This window comes from Heptranchias perlo, chromosome 5 (assembly GCF_035084215.1).
Source record: "Heptranchias perlo isolate sHepPer1 chromosome 5, sHepPer1.hap1, whole genome shotgun sequence".
NCBI classification, from domain to species: Eukaryota; Metazoa; Chordata; class Chondrichthyes; order Hexanchiformes; family Hexanchidae; genus Heptranchias; species Heptranchias perlo.
In genome coordinates this window covers 23870252-23889180 of record NC_090329.1, presented here as the reverse complement: position 1 = coordinate 23889180, position 18929 = coordinate 23870252, and the positions used below count along the sequence as shown (strand labels likewise).

At 43.2% G+C, this 18929-nt stretch overlaps 1 protein-coding gene across 1 annotated transcript in view; it reads left to right on the top strand.

Moving 5' to 3' along the window:
* Positions 1–18929, top strand: part of nid1a (nidogen 1a) — an 85949-nt gene that overhangs the window by 63623 nt on the left and 3397 nt on the right. The window contains exons 14-17 of the mRNA XM_067984134.1: positions 2182–2354; positions 9774–9900; positions 11628–11799; positions 15081–15238. Coding sequence (XP_067840235.1) covers positions 2182–2354; positions 9774–9900; positions 11628–11799; positions 15081–15238 — 630 coding nt within the window. The remainder of the gene's footprint in view (positions 1–2181; positions 2355–9773; positions 9901–11627; positions 11800–15080; positions 15239–18929) is intronic.

Here is an 18929-nt window from a genome sequence, read left to right as displayed (position 1 = left end):
TTCTAGTTTCCTTTTTCCTTTCAGTTGCCCTGTTTGAGAAAAACGTCACTCTGCATGAGAGTTTGAACATACAATTCTCGGTCTGCCCATGGAGCTAGACTACGTAGTGCAGCCTCAGTGGATACTGATGTGCTGGCCAGTAATACACTGCAGTTCTCTCTCTAAGCTCTTATATGGAAACTGTAACGGGACTGCTGTGGAGTATCTCCACATAAATGCTGCCAAGGCATTTGGCAGTGAATTTGTGGCCTGCAAAGTTTTTTTTTTCTTGTTATGTTTACAAGAGAGATGGTATTTCTGGAATTTGCCATGCACTGCAGTAAAGTACTTTCTTAGAGACTTGTAATAGCATGGTGAATGGAGAGGTGAATTCTTAATACTTATAAGGCAACAAGTGTCATAAAATAAAATAATCACTTGTTAGCATGTGTGGCAGCATATTGAAGACTATTTTAGGTCATTTTTTAAATCATTGTTTTTAGAAAAAAAACTTCTCCAGGACTTGAAGCTAGTCCGACATGGTGTACGGCTCTGAGAGACAAGATCTTAAACATTCCTGTAGGTGTTCGCTTCCTATTTTTTTGTTGTGTTTTTAAAACCTTCTCTACTACAATAATCTACTTTTCTAATGAAGGTTTTCCAGATTCAGAGATCGGAGTCCGGGAGATTTTATACCTAATATCACTTCTCTGTCACGAACCTGTACTTAAACTGAAAAATACCACCTGGTTAACACCAGTCTTTGGTTTGGAGATGAGTTCGTCGAAAGTCCTTCCTGTGTTTATAACCTTTTCCCTGTTGTGTGATGTGGAGACACATGGGGGGAGGAAACGTGATGGTCAGGCTGGCCAAGCTAATGAAATATATCAACTGTGAAATTCCCAGTGGGAAAGCTGAAAAATTGTAACTGAATCTACTGAAGAGCTGTTTGGGTATATTTTGAAGGCAAGGCGCAGTGTGAAGATTTGCATGAGTGCGTCAACTGCTCAAGTTTCACTCTTGATCGTCGACAGCTGAACTCTTCAGCTATGTCACAGCCTTGTGACACCTTCCCAGCAATCTGCGTAATTTCGATGCCCTCCATAAACTTGAGCTCATCCAATACTCTGCTGCCCACATCCTAACTCGCACCAAGTCCCGTTCACCCATCACCCCTGTTCCCGCTGACCTACATCAGCTCCCGGCCTGGCAATGCCTCAATTTTAAAATTCTCATCCTCGTGTTAAAATCCCTCCATGGCCTCACCCCTCCCTATCTCCGTAACCTCCTTCAGCCCTACAACCTTCTGAGATCTCTGCACTCCTCCAATTCTGGCCTGTTGTGCATCCCCGATTTCCGTCGCTCCACCATTGGCAGCCGTGCCTTCAGCTGCCTAGGCCCTAGGCTCTGGAATTCCTTCCCTAATTCTCTCAGCCTCTCTACTTCTCTCTCCTCATTTAAGACGCTCCTTAAAACCTACCTCTTGTCTGTCCTAATATCTCATTCTGTGGCTCAGTGTCAATTTTTGTCTGATTATGCTCCTGTGAAGCGCCTTTGGACATTTTTCTACGTTAAAGCCGCTATATAAACGTTTGAATGAATATTTGTTTGCGCTCTGAGGTGTGTTTCATTTTCATTTTTTTTTACTTCTGCCGAATTCAGAAGTCAAATTCACTCCGTTGATGCCCAGTGAAATCAAACATAAAGATTATTGGTTGCAATGACAATTCTGCAGGATTTGCCGGATATTTTATATGTTTAATAACATATCAAGCATTTGTGAGTTTCATAGAATCATAGAATGACACAGCACAGAAACAGGCCATTCGGCCCATCGTGCCTGTGCCGGCTCTTGAAAGAGCTATCCAATTAGTCCCACTGCCCTGCTCTTTCCCCATAACCCTGCAAATTCCAATTCCCTTTTGAAAGTTATTATTGAATCTGCTTCCACCACCCTTTCAGGCAGTGCATTCCAGATCATAACAGCTGCTGCGTAAAAACATTTCTCCTCATCTCCCTTCTGGTTCTTTTGCCGATTACCGAATCTCCTGCCATTATTTTTGCACTATTTACAAGAAAGTAACGAACTGAATGGGTTAACTTCTTGTGCATTGCCCAATGAATGTAAATGTTTGTTTAAACTTGTTGTGATGTATTACTATCCAAACATGACCATCTGGTTTCCTTCCACTGTTCTGACAGGTCTTGCCACATTCGCTCCTCCTATTACAGTTGGACCCACGACTAGACCAGATGTCATTCCACTCCCACCAGGCACACACCTCCTTTTTGCACAAAATGGAAAAATAGACCACGTCCCAGTGGATGGTTCCAGCCTGAAGAAAAATGAAGCAAAGACTTTACTCCATGTTCCTGTAAGTAGTGTTCAAAAACACAATTCGTCAAGTGTCCATTTCATAACTGCAACTTAACAGCAGACCATTTTCTGTTGATTTGTGCAAAACTTCTTGCATTTTTTTTAACATGTCAGTGATCTTACTTACATGAAGGTGTCATCTTTGACTAATGTGTTATTCAGACATTCAGTTACCAAGTCTAGGTAATGGGACAGGCAGTGTTATTCCAGACTTGAGCTCTTGGAACTCCCTACCTAACAGCACTATGGGAGAACCTTCACCACACGAACTGCAGTGGTTCAAGAAGGCGGCTCATCACCACCTTCTCAAGGGCAATTAGGGATGGGCAATAAATGCTGGCCTTGCCAGCGACGCCCACATCCCATGAACGAATATAAAAAAAAGGGCACAGAAATCTAGGCTGACACTCCAGTGCAGTACTGAGGGAGTGCTGCAAAATCAGAGGTGCCATCTTTCAAACCGAGGCCCTATCTGCCCACTCGGGTGGATTTAAAAGATCTTACAGCACTTTTCGAAGACGAGCACGGGAGTTCTCCCTGGTGTCCTGGCCAATATTTATCCCTCAACCAAAATCACTAAAAACAGATTATGGTCGTTATCACATTGCTGTTTGTGGGATCTTGCTGTGCGCAAATTGGCTGCTGCGTTTCCTATTTTACAACAGTGACTGCACTTCAAAAGAAGTGCTTAATTGGCTGTTAAGCGCTTTGGGAGATCCTGAGGTCGTGAAAGGCGCTATATAAATGCTAGGTCTTTCTTTTCTGTCTGTCGCTCTTGTTAGCCTAGTGCTAAAATGATGCATTCAGTATCTTCAGTATTCCTGTTTATGTGCAGCAGCGGTCATGGAAAGATACAACGCGATCCATCAAAATGTGGAACTTAAAGAATTAGTTGCTGCTAATTCCCTGCCACCTTCTCACTGCTCCTTTTTTCTGGTCTCCGTGATTCATCTGTTTACAATCACCAGGGAAAGGGTTCTGAAAAAAAAATGAGAACTAAAAGCTGTCAAGTCCCCGAGTCCTGACGGACTTCATCCTAGGGTCTTAAAAGAAGTGGCTGCAGAGATAGTAGATGCATTGGTATTAATTTTCCAAAATTCTCTAGGTTCTGGAAGGGTCCCATCAGATTGGAAAATAGCGAATGTAACTCCTCTGTTCAAGAAAGGAGGGAGACAGAAAGCAGGAAACTACAGGCCAGTTAGCTTAACATGACAGGGAAAATGCTTGAATCTATTATTTAGGAGGTTATAGCAGGGCACTTAGAAAATCTCAATGCAATCAGGCAGAGTCAACACGGCTTTGTGAAAGGGAAATCGTGTTTGACTAATTTATTAGAGTTCTTTGAGGAAGTAACAAGCAACGTGGATAAAGGGGATCCTGTGGATGTGGTGTACTTGGATTTCCAGAAGGCATTTGACAAGGTGCCACATCAGGCTACTACACAAAATAAGAGCTCATGATGTAGGGGGTAACATATTAGCATGGATAAAGGATTGGTTAGCTAACAGGAAACAGAGAGTAGGCATAAATGGGTCATTTTCAGCTTGGCAAGATGTAATGAGTGGTGTGCCACAGGGATCAGTGCTGGGGCCTCAACTATTTACAATCTATATCAATGACTTGAATGAAGGGACTGAATGTATGGTTGCTAAATTTGCTGATGACACAAAGGTAAGTAAGTTGTGAAGAGGACATAAGGAGTCTGCAAAGGGATATAGATAGGTTAAGTGAGTGGGAAAAAATTTGGCAGATGGAGTATAATGTGGGAGAATATGAACTTGTCCACTTTGGCAGGAGGAATAGAAAAGCAGTATATTATTTAAATGGAGAGAGATTGCAGAACTCTGAGGTACAGAGGGATCTGGGAGGCCTAGTACATGAATCTCAAAAAGTTAGTATGCAGGTACAGCAAGTGATTAGGAAGGCAAATGGAATGTTGTCATTTATTGCAAGGGGAATGGAATATAAAAGTAGAGATGTTTTGCTACAGTTGTACAGGGCATTGGTGAGACCACATCTAGAATACTGTGTGCAGTGTTGGTCTCCTGATTTAAGAAAGGACATAATTGCTTTGGAGGCGGTTCAGAGAAGGTTCACTCAACTGATTCCTGGGATGAGGGGTTATCTTATGAGGAAAGATTGGACAAGTTGGGCCTGTATACACTGGAGTTTAGAAGAATGAGAGGTGATATTATTGAAACATGTAAGATCCTGAGGGGACTAGAAAGGGTGGATGCTGAGAGGATGTTTCCCCTTGTTGGGGGGGACACAGTTTAAAAATAAGGGGTCTCCCATTTAAGATGGAGATGAGGAGAATTTTTTTCTCTGAGGGTCGTGAGTCTGTGGAACTCCCTTCCCCAGAGAGCGGTGGAGGCAGGGTCATTGAATATTTTTAAAGCTGAGTTAGATAGATTCCTGATTAACAAGGGAGTCAAAGGTTATAGTAGGTAGATGGGAAAGTAGGGTTGAGGTCACAATCAGATCAGCCATGATCTTATCAAATGGCAGAGCAGGCTCTTAATTCGTATGTTGCTGAGCCGACAGGAGACCGACTCCCAGGCTGTCTCCAGTGCTCCCATGGAATCAGCAGCTGGAAATCAGCAGGTTTTCATTCCTCCCACCACCCCTGCCCCTTTGAGGGGAGGAGACCTGGTCTCTGCTTTGTGAGTCTCTCCCCACAGGGATGCAACTGAATCGGAATCCACATCCAACCAGCCTGTGTTGTTTTAACAATAACACTTGAATTTATATAGCATCTTTAATGTAGTAAAACATCCCAGGGTGCTTCACAGGAGCGATTATCAGACAAAAGTTGACCCCGAGCCATATAAGGAGATATTAGGACAGGTGACTAAAAGCTTGGTCAAAGAAGTAGGTTTTAAGGAGTGTCTTAAAGGAGGAGAGGGAGGTAGAGAGGCGGAGAGGTTTATGGAGGGAATTACAGAGCTTAAGGCACGGCCGCCAATGGTGGGGCGATGAAAATCGGGGATGGGCAAGAGGCCACTGCACTGTTGGCTAACTGAACACCTTGAACAAGTTCAAGTGCTTGTACGGAGTCCATTGTGGCTCAAGCGGTTGGATGCTCGAGCTCTTAACCGGAGGTCATGAGTTTGAATCCTCAAGACGTCTGGCCAACTGAACCCAATTGATTTGAGCCACCACGTGGAGTACTGTCTGGTTTTTAAAAAAAATACATCTTTGGAGGGAGCAGGAACTAACAGAAACCAATTTATTTTATTGGGATTGCATCCTGACAGCTGAAAGAGCGGCATTGACTGACTCTCTATCTGAGCGAAAAAATTCTGGTGCCCCAGGGTGTAATTTACATCGTGTCCAGAGAGTCCTACAATAAGTTATCCGTCTCCACCTACCTGAACAGAATTTAGCACCGTCTAATAGCTAAACAAGAATGGGAAGAACAGCTGGTCTTAGCGAGATCCTGCAGTGTGCAGCTAGTCCTGCTCCCACTCCCCTCAACCACCACCCCCCCCCCTACTCCCTAACCTAAGCGAGCACACTGGGGTCAACAGCTGTTTAATATCGCTCCTTCACTACCCCCCCCCCCCCCCCCAAACACCGAGACAGCCACTGTCCTGCCATAAAAATCACAAGAGACTTGGAGTCTGGGAGCAAACATGTTTTGTTCTACGCATTTTATACTGATGGGTATCAGAAACAAGTAAGAAGAATTTTTTTTTGTCTCAAGTTTCTCTATTGAAGGAAGAATGAGGAGAGGTAATATAAACTAAATGGTACAATTTTAAAGGAGAAGCAGGAACAGAGAGACATTGGAGTTCACATTCACAAATCTTTGAAGGTGGCAGGACAAGTTGAGAAGGCTGTTTAAAAAAGCATATGGGATCCTGGGCTTTTATAAATAGAGGCAGAGAGTACAAAAGCTAGGAAGTTATGCTAAACCTTTATAAAATGCTGGTTAGGCCTCAGCTGGAGTATTGTGTTCAATTCTGGGCACCACACTTTAGGAAGGATGTCAAGGCCTTGTAGAGGGTGCAGAGGAGATTTACCAGGGATGAGGGGTTTCAGTTATGTGGAGAGACTGGAGAAACCGAGATTGTTCTCCTTAGAGCAGAGAAGATTAAGGGGAGATTTAATAGAGGTGTTCAAAATTATGAAGGGTTTTGATAGAATAAATAAGGAGAAACTGTTTCCACTGGCTGGAGAATTGGTAACCAGAGGACACAGATTTAAGACAACTCGCAAAAGAGCCAGGGGGGAGATGAGGAGATTTTTTTTTTTACGCAGCGAGTTGTTATGATCTGGAATTCACTGCCTGAAAGGGTGGTGGAAGCAGAGTCAATAATAACTTTCAAAAGGGAATTGGGTAAATACTTGAAAAGGAGGAATGGCATTCTGCACTGTAAGATTCTATGATTCAATATCCACTACATGCCCATCCCAGAAGGGGTCCCTGGATAACAATCAGTCGAAGTACCCTGGCTGCCTTTTTTCCCCTAGTTACATAGGAACAGGAGTAGGCCTCAAGCCTGTTCTGCCATTCAATTAGATCATGGCTGATCTGTACCTCAATTCCATTTACCCACCTTCAGTCCATATCCTTGATGCCCTTACCTAACAAAAATCTATTATTCTCAATCTTGAAAATTTCATTTGACCCCCAGCCTCAACAGCTTTTTGGAGGAGAGAGTTCCAGATTTCCACTGTTCTTATAAAGCAACAAGTCATCTTATTTATTCAGAGCATTGCCACTGGAGATTCACGAGTGTTGTTGAAAAATGTAGATGAGAGATTTCAACTACAACTTGCATTTATACAGCGCCTTTAACGTAGTAAAACATCGCAAGGCACTTCGTAGTAGTATAATCAGACAAATATTGACACTGAGCCACATAGAGATATTAGGAGAGGTGACCAAAAGCTTGGTCAAAGAGGTAGGTTTTAACGAGCGTCCTAAAGGAGGAGAGAGAGGTAGAGATGTTTAGGGAGCTTAGGGCCTAGGCAGCTGAAGGCATGACTGCCAACGTTGGAGTGATGAAAATCAGGAATGCTCAAGAGGCCAGAATTGAAGAAGCGCAGAGATCTCGGAGGGTTGTAGGGCTGGAGGAGGTTACAGAGAAAGGGAGTGGAGGGATTTGAACATGAGGATGAGAATTTTAAATTTGAGGCATTAGTGGACCGGGAGCCAATGTAGGTCAGTGAGCACAGGGGTGATGGGTGAACCTGTGGAACTGCATTCACTTGTAAAATTTTTTAAATATTATTTTTAAAATTGATGCAAACTGAAAATCTCTAATTTGCTCCTGGCCATTGTTCCTTGTAAGTGGTGGGGCGGGGGGAGGAAATAAATATTTATTCGGATGTACAAATAAAGCATTGAAGATCCTCAATTATTTGTCTAGACATAGCATCCAAGGTTTTTTTTAGACATAACTGCAACAAGAGGGCATGGCCAAATTGTTGTGTGTTCTACCCACATTATTGCCTAAAATGAATGACTCAATTCTGTTGGGAATTGAGTTGTAGTTCATTGTAGTCACATACCAAACTGACTGACTTGTAAAATACATATTGTGTAAAAGGCAATATACTGGACATGTCACATTGCACAATGTGCGCAGAACTGATGTTTTCTTTAATTCACTTTTGGGAGAGGTACAGTGTTGATTCTGTAATTCCTTATACTCCCCTTTATTGGAAGGGGAGTTAATGGTCTTGTCCGTCCTTGCAAAAATTTCAGAAGGCTAACTTATTTCAGAACAATTTGCAGGTCTTAACCCAAATAGCATCTTCCCATCTTCTTGTTTCCCATCTTAATTGATCAAAAGTATTGGGACAGATGTACTGAGATTGGTTTGTTATGAATGATTACTTGACTGTTACACAAAAAGGGTAATCCATTTGTTAAATAGGAGGTAGGCTTTAATAAGAACTTGTCCAAAAGGCAATCCTCTTTGAGGCTGAATTTACACATTCCAAATTGTTGCCTCAAACCACACTCTCTTCACTGGGGTTTTGTGTCGGTTCAAGTTTAGATGCATTCCAGTGTTAACTGGCAGCAGACTTACTACATCCACTCAATGTTGTCTCTGCCAGTTTCGTTCAACTGGAAATGGTTTAAATCTGCAGGAAGATTATGCCATTCGAAGTGTCCCACTGAGACCCAGCAGTATAACCTGTCTGGCTCCTCGCTCTACAGATTCTCAAATCACAGTAATATCCATCATTGTAAATGTGACCTTAGTAACCCAGGAAGTTTTATGTGACACTGATTTAATTTTAAATCCTTATCCTTGTGTTCAATCCTTCCATGGCCTCGCCCCTCCCTATCTCTGTAATGTCCTTCAGACCTACAACCCTCAAAGAACTCTGCGTTCCTCCAATTCTGGCCTCTTGTGAATCCCCGATTTCCTTTGCCCCACTATTGGCGGCCATGCCTTCAGCCGCCTAGGCCATAAGCTCTAGAATTCCCTTCCTAAACCTCTCCATCTTTCTCTCCTCCTTTAAGACACTCCTTAAAACCTACCTCTTTGACCAAGTTTTTGGTCACCTGTCCTAATATCTCCTTATGTGGCTTGGTGTCAAATTTTGTCTGATGAAGCTCTTGTGAAGCATCTTGGGATGTTTTACTATGGTAAAGGCGATATATAAATGCAAGTTGTTGTTGTTGATCCATTGGAACTGCACTACTGCACCAACTTGTTGGTTGCAGATATAGATTGATAACAGAGATAATAACGGAAGCAGGACATTGCATTTTTCTTGGCAGTGTTTGCAAATTGAACATTCATCGATGGAGTCTTTGAGCAGAAAGCTTAATTTTTGTTTATTCAAAGTATTGGAAGACGGGCGGTGAAACTGGATCGGTGCAGTGGATGAATCTGTACAGCAGCAGTTCCTAGTTCCTGTACCTGTGCCAATCTTTATTTGAGAGTGAATTTGGAACATACCTTAACCTTGGAAGAAATCTGACAGCGATGCAGATGTTTTGCCTGCATCTGGAGGAAGTTATCACAGTCCATCGTGGTATCATTGGAATGCAGAAATGCGTGTTTGTCTAAAAGAGTTGTGTCCAAACAGGCCACGTGCAACCCTGGGTCCTGACCGCCCAGTCTCCGAGGCCCAGACACGTATTTATGCTTGTGTTTCTTGTTGACGGATTGGTCCTGTTTGAAATTTATTGGCCTGGGATTTGGAAGATCTGTTCGTATCAGAAACTTGAATGAGAGATTCAATTTAATGGAACATGGACTTAGTTTATATGTGTCTTCCAAAGCTCCGTGAAGACAAAAACCTTGGACACCCTTTGCTCCAAAAGAATAATCGTCATTTGAACAGTTCCTAATATCTGACACAGCTGAGCTATTTTACTGTGTGTTTTCTTTCGCTATCCTGTAAAGAATTTGGTGTCTGTTTAACTTAGTGGTGCTTCTGTCTTTAGGATAAGGTGGTCATTGGTGTTGCGTATGACTGTGTGGACAAAATGGTGTACTGGACTGACATTGCTGGACGCACCATCAGCCGAGCTAGTCTTCAAGGAGGAGAACCCACAACTATTATCGGAATAGGTTGGTATTAAACTGGGGAGGAACAAGTGATGGATCCTTAACTGGGCCCTATTTTTGTCTGTAGGCTTGATCCCAATTCTCCACAGAATAATTTAATGTAAATTAGAGGTATTGTAGATCCTTTTGTGTCAGCCGTGACTAAGTGGGTAGCACTCTCACCTCTGAGTCAAAAGGTTGTGGGTTCAAGTACCCACTCCAGAGAACTGAGCCCATAATCCAGGCTGACACTCCCAGTGCAGTACTGAGGGAGCATTGCTCTGTCGGAGGTGCCATCTTTCGGATAAGATGTTAAACTGAGGCCCCGTCTGCCCTCTCGGGTGAATGTAAAAGATCCCATGGCACCATTTTGAAGAAGAACAGGAGAGTTCTCCCTAGCGTCCAGGCCAATATTTATCCCTCAACCAATATCACAAAAACAGATTATCTGGTCAATTAACATATTGCTGTTTGTGTGATCTTGCTGTGTGCATATTGGCTGGCATGTTTCCTACATTACAACAGTGACTGCCTTTCAAAAGTACTTCATTGGCTGTAAAGCACTTTGGGACGTCCTGAGGTCGTGAAAGACACTTTATAAATGCAAGTCTTCCTTTTCTTTTCCATTGTACTAAAAATTTAACATGCATTAAGTAGGATTAGAAATTAATTTTTAAGAAGGAACTCATGCATCACTTGGTAACCTCTCTTCCAAAATAACACAACCTGCTTCATTTAAAAGAACTGAGTTAAGCACATTGTCTGAAGCAGAAGGCAATAACACTTGGATCAGAATTGTGCTAGTTCATACTTGTTTTGTTTTGCATAGTTCAAGGAACCAAAGAAGCTTACGGTGCAGAGGAGGCCATTTGGCCCATTGTGTCTATGCCGGCCCTTAGCTAGTGCAGTTCAAAACTATTTCCATTGACCTGCTCTCTCCCCTTAGCTCTATATTGTCATCTGCTTCATATGTTTAGCCAATTTTCTTTTAAAAACCGCATCAGTCTCTGTTTCAGCTCCTTGTAGCAATGCGTAGCAACGCTTTCTGTGCTCCAACAATAATCTGTATAAAAAAATTTCTCTCTGCCTCTTTCCACCCTCTTAGTTAGTATTTTAAATTGATGGTCCTCGTCACTTACTCCCCAACCAGAGGAAATAGTATTTCCCTATTAACCCTTCATAATTTTAAGAACGACTATGTAATTGCTTCTCAGCCTTCTGTGTCCCGGTGGAAATAGTCCCAGTGTCTCAAGTCTCTCCTCATAACTCTCCTTTCTAATCATTGGTGAATTTATGCATTTATTCCTCCTTGCTCCTTGTACTCTATACCCTCTTACATCTTGTACTCTATACCTCCTTGCCCCTTGTATCCTATACCCCTTGCCTCTTGTACACAGAACTAACCTGTTTCTGTGAAATTTTTAAAAACTAATTGTTTTGAAACTTAACGCTGCCATGTCTCATCACATTTCACATCATATAACCCTTACATTTTAAATCTGTTACAAATGAGATGTGCTTGACTGTAGTAAGAATAGTTTTCCTGGGGAGAACCTTCCATTATTTGGATAAATGTTCTCATTTTAAAGTTCACTTCATTAATATTTTAATGGTGGAAAATGAGCTTAGATTCCATGACTGAATTGTGATGATTCAGCAGTTTTAAATGCCTACAGTAATTCTTTTATTCTGGATCTTAACTTGCCGCTTATTCTGGATCTTAACTTGCCATCTATGCTTTTATGTTTAAGGTCTGGAGAGCCCTGAAGGAATAGCTGTTGATCACCTTGGCCGTCACATCTTTTGGACAGATTCTGGACTGGACAGAATTGAAGTGGCCAAAATGGACGGAGGTCAGAGGCGGGTGCTGTTTAATGATGGCCTGGTAAACCCACGAGCAATTGTTGTAGATCCAGCCAAAGGGTATGTGCCAGGAGGAGTGCTTACACAACCTTCACTATCAATATTGTTTAAGTTCTCAAAGTATGTGCACTGATGTAAGAAAGAAAGAACTTGCATTTCTGTTGCGCCTTTCATGACCCCAGGAAATCCCAAAGCGCTTCGCAGCCAATGAAGTACTTTTGAAATGTAGTCACTGTTTGAAAGATCAGTTGTGCCACAAGAACTATTGGATGCAATTGGGTAAGTGGAATTTATAGACACTTCTGGAACCCTGGAGCACTTTTTGGATGAAACTTTGATCTTATCTTCGATTTTGGTGCATTGCTGAAAGAAAAGGCTGTGAACAAACGTCCAGATAACCATGGTGTTGGAATTCCTCCCATGGACTTCTGGTAGTTTGAATTACAAATACCTTCACACTTGGACAGTGGTGCCACAAGAATTTCTTAACGAAACTCGTTTTTTCTTTTGACAGGTGGGGAGTTTGGTGGCATAGTTTTTGGGAAAGTCCGTTGTCACCTTTTGACCCTCACGAGTGTCTCTCTGCTCCTTTTTATTGGGTTCCAGGTTACTCACTTCACTGGTTCCCTTACAGTGCAAACTTTTTTTGTTAAGTCCTGCAGTGGTGACTAGAGAACGGAATGAATCCCCAAAAAACTAGGGTTCAAATCCCACAGCTGCCACTAAGAGATTTTCATAGAATCATTTGGCCCATCATGCCTGTACCAGCTCTTTGAAAGAGCTTTGAAAGTTTACAAATCCTAAACAATGTCTTTCACTCATGTAGGAAGCCCTCTGCTTTAATTTAACCAGTGACATATTCACAGAATAAAAATTAATCTTTTTTTTCTTGAACAAAGCTCTTTCCTTCTGGTCGACAGCTCAAAAGATGATAAGAAACCAAGACAGGCTTGATCAATCAACACAAACATGCCTCCTGAAGTACTGTAATCCTACACTGCCTGCTTCCTCAGAAATATTTCTGTTTGCAAACAGTTTGCAAGATACATAAAGATGATGAAGGCTTATTCGCATCTTGATTCACCCATCCAGAGCAACTCTACGCCCACTCCCCCCCACCCCCCCCCCCCCCAACCTTCATTACTCCATCTGATTGTTTCTTAAATGATTCCAGGGTTTTTGCCTCCACTCGGGAATCCATTCCAAGTATCAATCACTCGCTGAATGAAGAAGAGTTTCCTGATATTAGTCCTGAAGTTATCTTTTACCATTCTGAACCCATATTCCCTTGTCCTAGTCGCAGTTTAATATGAAGTAATATTCCGGGTGAACCTATTCCATGCCCTTTACTATCTTGTAGCCGTCTGTAAGATCAACACTTAGACCACCACCTTTCCAGGCTGAAAAATCTTTCCTTGTAACTCGGACCCCTGGCACTGGGCATCAGCCTCATTGCTCTTCTCAGCACTGCCTCCAGCTCTTGACTGTCTCTCACAACCAGAACTGGATAGCTTAAGATGCGGTCTGACCCAATTGATCACAACTCAGAATTGTACTCTGCTGTTTTGGTTGTAGTTCAACGTTCTGTTTAAATCTCTTTAGATTTCTTTCAACTTCATCCCTGCCTATTTCAACACCATTCATGGAGTATGTAAAATGCCCATTATTCCTTACTCTGTGCCATACTTTAACTGGGTACGGTGTAGTGTAGTGGTTATGTTACTGGACTAATAATCCAGAGGCCTGGACTAACAATCCAGATACTGAGAGTCAAATCCCGCCATGGCAGTTTGAGAATTTGAATTCAGTTTAAAACAACGTGGAAGTAAAAAGCTTTTATCAGTAAAAGTGACCATAAAGCTGTCATAAAAACCCAACTGGTTCACTAATGCCCTTTAGGGAAGGAAACCTGCCGTCCTTACCCGGTCTGGGCCTATATGTGACTCCAGTCCCACACCAACATGGTTGGCTCTTAACTACCCTCTGAAGTGGCCCAGCAAGCCCCTCAGTTTTATCAAAACTGCTACCAATGATTCAAGAAGAAGGCCCAACACCACCTTCTCAGGGCAACTAGAGATGGGCAATAAATACCAGCCTTGCCAACGACGCCCACATCCCCGGAATGAATACAAGAAAAAACTTGTCTGCACTAAATTTCATTGGCTGTTGTTCGTCCCACTCACAAAAGCTCAGTAGGACAGATTTTCACAGACCGAGGAAAGTCTGTTCTCTTGCTGTGTTAGCTAATTGCGTCTCATTAAACCTAAATCAGTAATGTGTAGTTCCTGTGTGTGGGCATTTGGTGTGGTGCATGTGTGGCTCCAAGTAAATCATACCATGTGTTTATAAGCCCCACATATGTGGTGTACTCCAAGCCGTGTATAATAGACCCTTCAGTACACTGTGCCTTTGATGCTTGAGTTTTTTTAAAATATTGAAAACCAGATCATGCTGAGCATACTCCATTTAAAATGTAAACAAACACACAAACATTTACAAAAGAAATTGTCCTCCCAGAGATGGAATCAGTAGCAAGCTGGGTAAGAAAATGAGGAAGAGCTGGTAGGTGGTAACAGATGGAATGTATCGTGTTGCTAGTTCACACAGGCTGGTGTCCAAATCACCACCGGTACTGGGTCAGTCCACAGTGTCTTATCACACCAGTGCTGATTGTGAATTAGTAACATGTTGTGGTGGGCGAGTAAGTTTTCTGGGCTAATCCTTGTCTTCCTACACAGTGAATACAAACCAGATGTTGTATTTTATGTTGTATATGGAGAAGGTGCAGAGGAGATTTACTAGATTGGTACCAGGGATGAGGGAATTCAGTTATGTGGAGAGACTGGAGAAGCTGGGGTCTCCTTAGAGCAGAGAAGGTTAAGGGGGGACTTAATAGAGGGGTTCAAAATCATAAGGGGTTTTGATAGAGCCGTTAGGGAGAAACTGTTTCCACTGGCAGGAGGGTCGGTAACCAGAGGACACAGATTTAAGAAAACTGTGTCCTCTGGGAGGGGGGGGGGGGAATGGGGATTTTTTTTTAACGCAGTGATTTGTTATAATCTGGAATGTGCTGCCTGAAATGCTGGTGGAAGCAGATTCAGTAACTTTCAAAAGGGAATTGGATAAATACTTGATGAGGAGAAATTTGCTGGACTTTGGAGAAAGAGCAGGGGGGGACGGACTAATTGGAAAGCTCTTTCAAAGAGCCGGCACAGGCACGATGGGCCGAATGGCCACCTCCTGTGCTGTATCATTCAATGTTTTTAAACCCCCCTGAAGAGTCTACATTTTTGGTGAATTTGCTGTGTTGCTGGGACTACTTCTTAATCTTTGTCTTTCAGAAACCTGTACTGGACAGACTGGAACAGAGATGCCCCCAAAATTGAGACCTCGTACATGGATGGAACGAACAGACGGATCCTTGTGAAAGATGACCTCGGCCTGCCCAACGGGCTGACCTATGACCCGTATGGGGCAATGTTATGTTGGGCCGATGCAGGTATTTTCAGCTGAGATGTTTTTTCTAATCACAAGCTTTAAAGTGTCTGATCTGGAAAAGTATACGTTTAGCCTGCTTATCTCACGATGTGGCCGTGCACATCTTACATCTGAACTGAAGTGATGTAGCCATGTTTCTATTGCGCTGTTAGCAATCTGAAACACTCTCGATTCGCCTGGATTCTCAGTACAAGCACCAGAAATCCCATTTTGCTGTGCATATCATATAGCCTATAGAGTGCCAGCTATATGATGCACACTGTAATGTGGGGTTCCCGGTGCTCGTTCTGACGATTCACATGGATGGAAGAACAGATGAGCGTGAATTTAAAATCATCCTTTCATCATGTATTGACTCGACTCCTCCACTGCCTCTAATTTGTCACACTGCTTGTCCGACATCCGGTATTGGATGAGCAGAAATTTCCTCCAATTAATTATTGGGAAGACCGAAGCCATTGTTTTCGGTCCCCAACACAAACTCCGTCCCCTCACCACCGACTCCATCCCTGGCCATTGAGGCTGAACCAGACCGTTCGCAACCTTGACGTCCTATTTCCTAAGGTGAGTTTCCAACACCATATCTGCTCCAGCACCAAGACCACCTACTTCCATCTCCGTAAACTTGAGCTCATCCAAAACTCTGCTGCCTGTATCCTAACTTGCTCCAAGTCCCATTCACCCATCACCCCTGAGCTCGCTGACCTACATTGGCTCCAGGTCCAGAAATGCCTCAATTTTAAATTTCTCATCCTTGTTTTCAAATCCCTCCATGACCTCGGCCCCCTCCCTATCTCTGTAACCTCCTCCAGCCTACATCCCTCCAAGACCTCTGCGCTCCTCCAATTCTGGCCTCTAGTTCATCCCCGATTTCCGTTGCTCCATCATTGGCGGCTGTGCCTTTAGCTGCCTAGGTCATACGTTCTGGAATTCCCTTCCTAAACTTCTCCGCCTCTCCACCTCTCTCTCATTCTTCAAGTCGCTCCTTAAAACCTACCTCTTTGACCAAGCTTTTGGTCACCTGTTCTGATGTCCCCTTATGTGGCTCAGTGTCAAATTTTGTTTGATAATCGCTCCTGTGAAGCGCCTTGGGGCGTTTTACTATGTTAAAGGTACAATATAAATGCAAGTTGTTGTTTGTGCACCAGTGTTTGTGTCTGTGGAACACTCTCCCAGACAATGCCCTCACCTGGATCTTTGTCTTTTGTATGTGAAAGTTCAGATGCAGCTAACTTATCTCTTGCTGAACAAACTTTGTTAGAGCACACAGTAGTTATGGGAAATCTATTGGCCATTCATGACCCAACAACCACCTTGATGGTTTTTGTGCCACCTCACTCCTCTCTCCAACTGCTCTTTGATGCTCAAGAAATCCCAGAAATCTAGAAATGAAAATGTTTTCCTGTTGGTATTATGGCTGTGACATCCTGATGGTTTGATGGTTCAGTGAGTAAGTGCACCATGCAGCATGATCCGTGCAGGCCATGACGTTCCCCTGGTCAATCCCAAGCTTCTGTTGAGTTCGCTCATGTCAGCCACAGCTGTGTTCCTCACATATGAACAGGAGGTGGCCATTCAGCCCCTCGAACCTGTTCCGCCATTCAGTTAGTGTGACCAACATTTATCCATCAACCAACATCACTAAAACAGATTATCTGGTCATTATCACGTTGCTGTTTGTGGGATCTTGCTGTGCGCAAATTAGCTTCAAAAGTACTTAATTGGCTGTAAAGCACTTTGGGACGTCCTGAGGTTGTGAAAGGTGATATATAAATGCAAATCCTTTCCTTTTAGATCATGGCTAATCTGTACCTCATCCCCAGTTACCCGACTTTGGTCCATATCCCTTATTACCGTTACCCCACAAAAATCTATCAATCTCAGTTTTGACATTTTCAGTTGACCCAACATCCACAGCCTTTTGGGGGAGAGAGTTCCCCCACCCTTTGTGTGAAGAATTACTTCCTGACATCTACATCTAAACGGCCTACAATTACCTTTAGTTCCATACCAGGGAAGGTGAAAATTGACCAGGTTTGCTGCTGCTGATAGTTTTCTAGTGAACTGCAGAAAGTGTTTGTGTGTGAACTGTCAGATGAGCCTGGGTTGTGATACTCCAATGCTAAAATAACCTGCTGATGCTCAAATTGGGAAGAGAAGGTCCGATTGTCTGCATCTCAGACTAAACAACAATTTGCATTTATATAGCACCTTTAATGTAGTAAAACGTCCCAAGGAGATGTTATGATAGGTGACCAAAAGTTGGTCAAAGAGGTAGGTTTTAAGAAGTGTCTTAAAGGAGGAGAGAGAGGTGGAGAGATTTAGGGAGGGAATTCCAGAGTTTAGGGCCTAGGTAGCTGAAGGCAGGGCCGCCAATGGTGGGGCGATGAAAATCGGGGATGCTCAAGAGGCCAGAATTGGAGGAGCGCAGAGATCTCGGAGGGTTGTAGGGCTGGAGGAGGTTCCAGAGATAGAGAGGGGCGAGGCCATGGAGGGATTTGAGCACAAAGGATGAGAATTTTAAATTCGTGACGTTGCTGGACTGGGAGCCAATGTAGGTCAGCGAGCACGGGGTGATGGGTGACTCAGGAGTAAAGTCTGACAGTAAATGAATAAATTGTGCTCTTGACCCCGAGAGCCCTGTAGGTCAGTGTTGAAGCTCTGTTACCCGATCTAATAGGGGTCCTTGCGCATCAGCTCTCGCGTAGTTACATATCGGAGTGTTTCTCGGACGGATGAAAAAACAGTTTAGCCTCTAAGCTCAAAAATACTTGAAGTGAAAACATGACCTAAAGCTTTAAGCAGTTCATGTTGCAGCTGTGTGATAGAATGTTGTGGAGCAAGTGTTAAACGTCCAACTGCATCATTCCAGATCATATTTTCTTGATGTGGAAAACTGATTTAATGGGATTTGATTTTTTTTTAAACTCCTTTGGCGGTTTCCCCAGGATTTAACTTTGATAAGTTCTTAAAGCGCAGCTTCTGTGTTTAATTATTACCAGTTTAATTCAATTTCCTTAAATGTGCTGCCAAAACAATGCTGCCTGAGGACCAAATTTCCGATCTGTAATGGGTAACAGCTTCCCAACAACGAAATGATGGTGAGACTCGCGCTCTTTCTTTCTCTCTGTCTGCCTCTCTTTCTTTCTCTCTGTCTGCCTCTCTTTCTTTCTCTCTGTCTGCCTCTCTTTCTTTCTCTCTGTCTGCCTCTCTTTCTTTCTCTCTGTCTGCCTCTCTTTCTTTCTCTCTGTCTGCCTCTCTTTCTCTCTCTCTCTGTCTGCCTCTCTTTCTTTCTCTCTGTCTGCCTCTCTTTCTTTCTCTCTGTCTGCCTCTCTTTCTCTCTCTCTGTCTGCCTCTCTTTCTCTCTCTCTGTCTGCCTCTCTTTCTCTCTCTCTGTCTGCCTCTCTTTCTCTCTCTCTGTCTGCCTCTTTCTCTCTCTCTGTCTGCCTCTTTCTCTCTCTCTCTCTGTCTGCCTCTTTCTCTCTCTCTCTCTCTGTCTGCCTCTCTCTCTCTCTGTCTGCCTCTCTTTCTCTCTCTCTGTCTGCCTCTCTTTCTCTCTCTCTGTCTGCCTCTCTTTCTCTCTCTCTCTGTCTGCCTCTCTTTCTCTCTCTCTCTGTCTGCCTCTCTTTCTCTCTCTCTCTGTCTGCCTCTCTTTCTCTCTCTCTCTGTCTGCCTCTCTTTCTCTCTCTCTG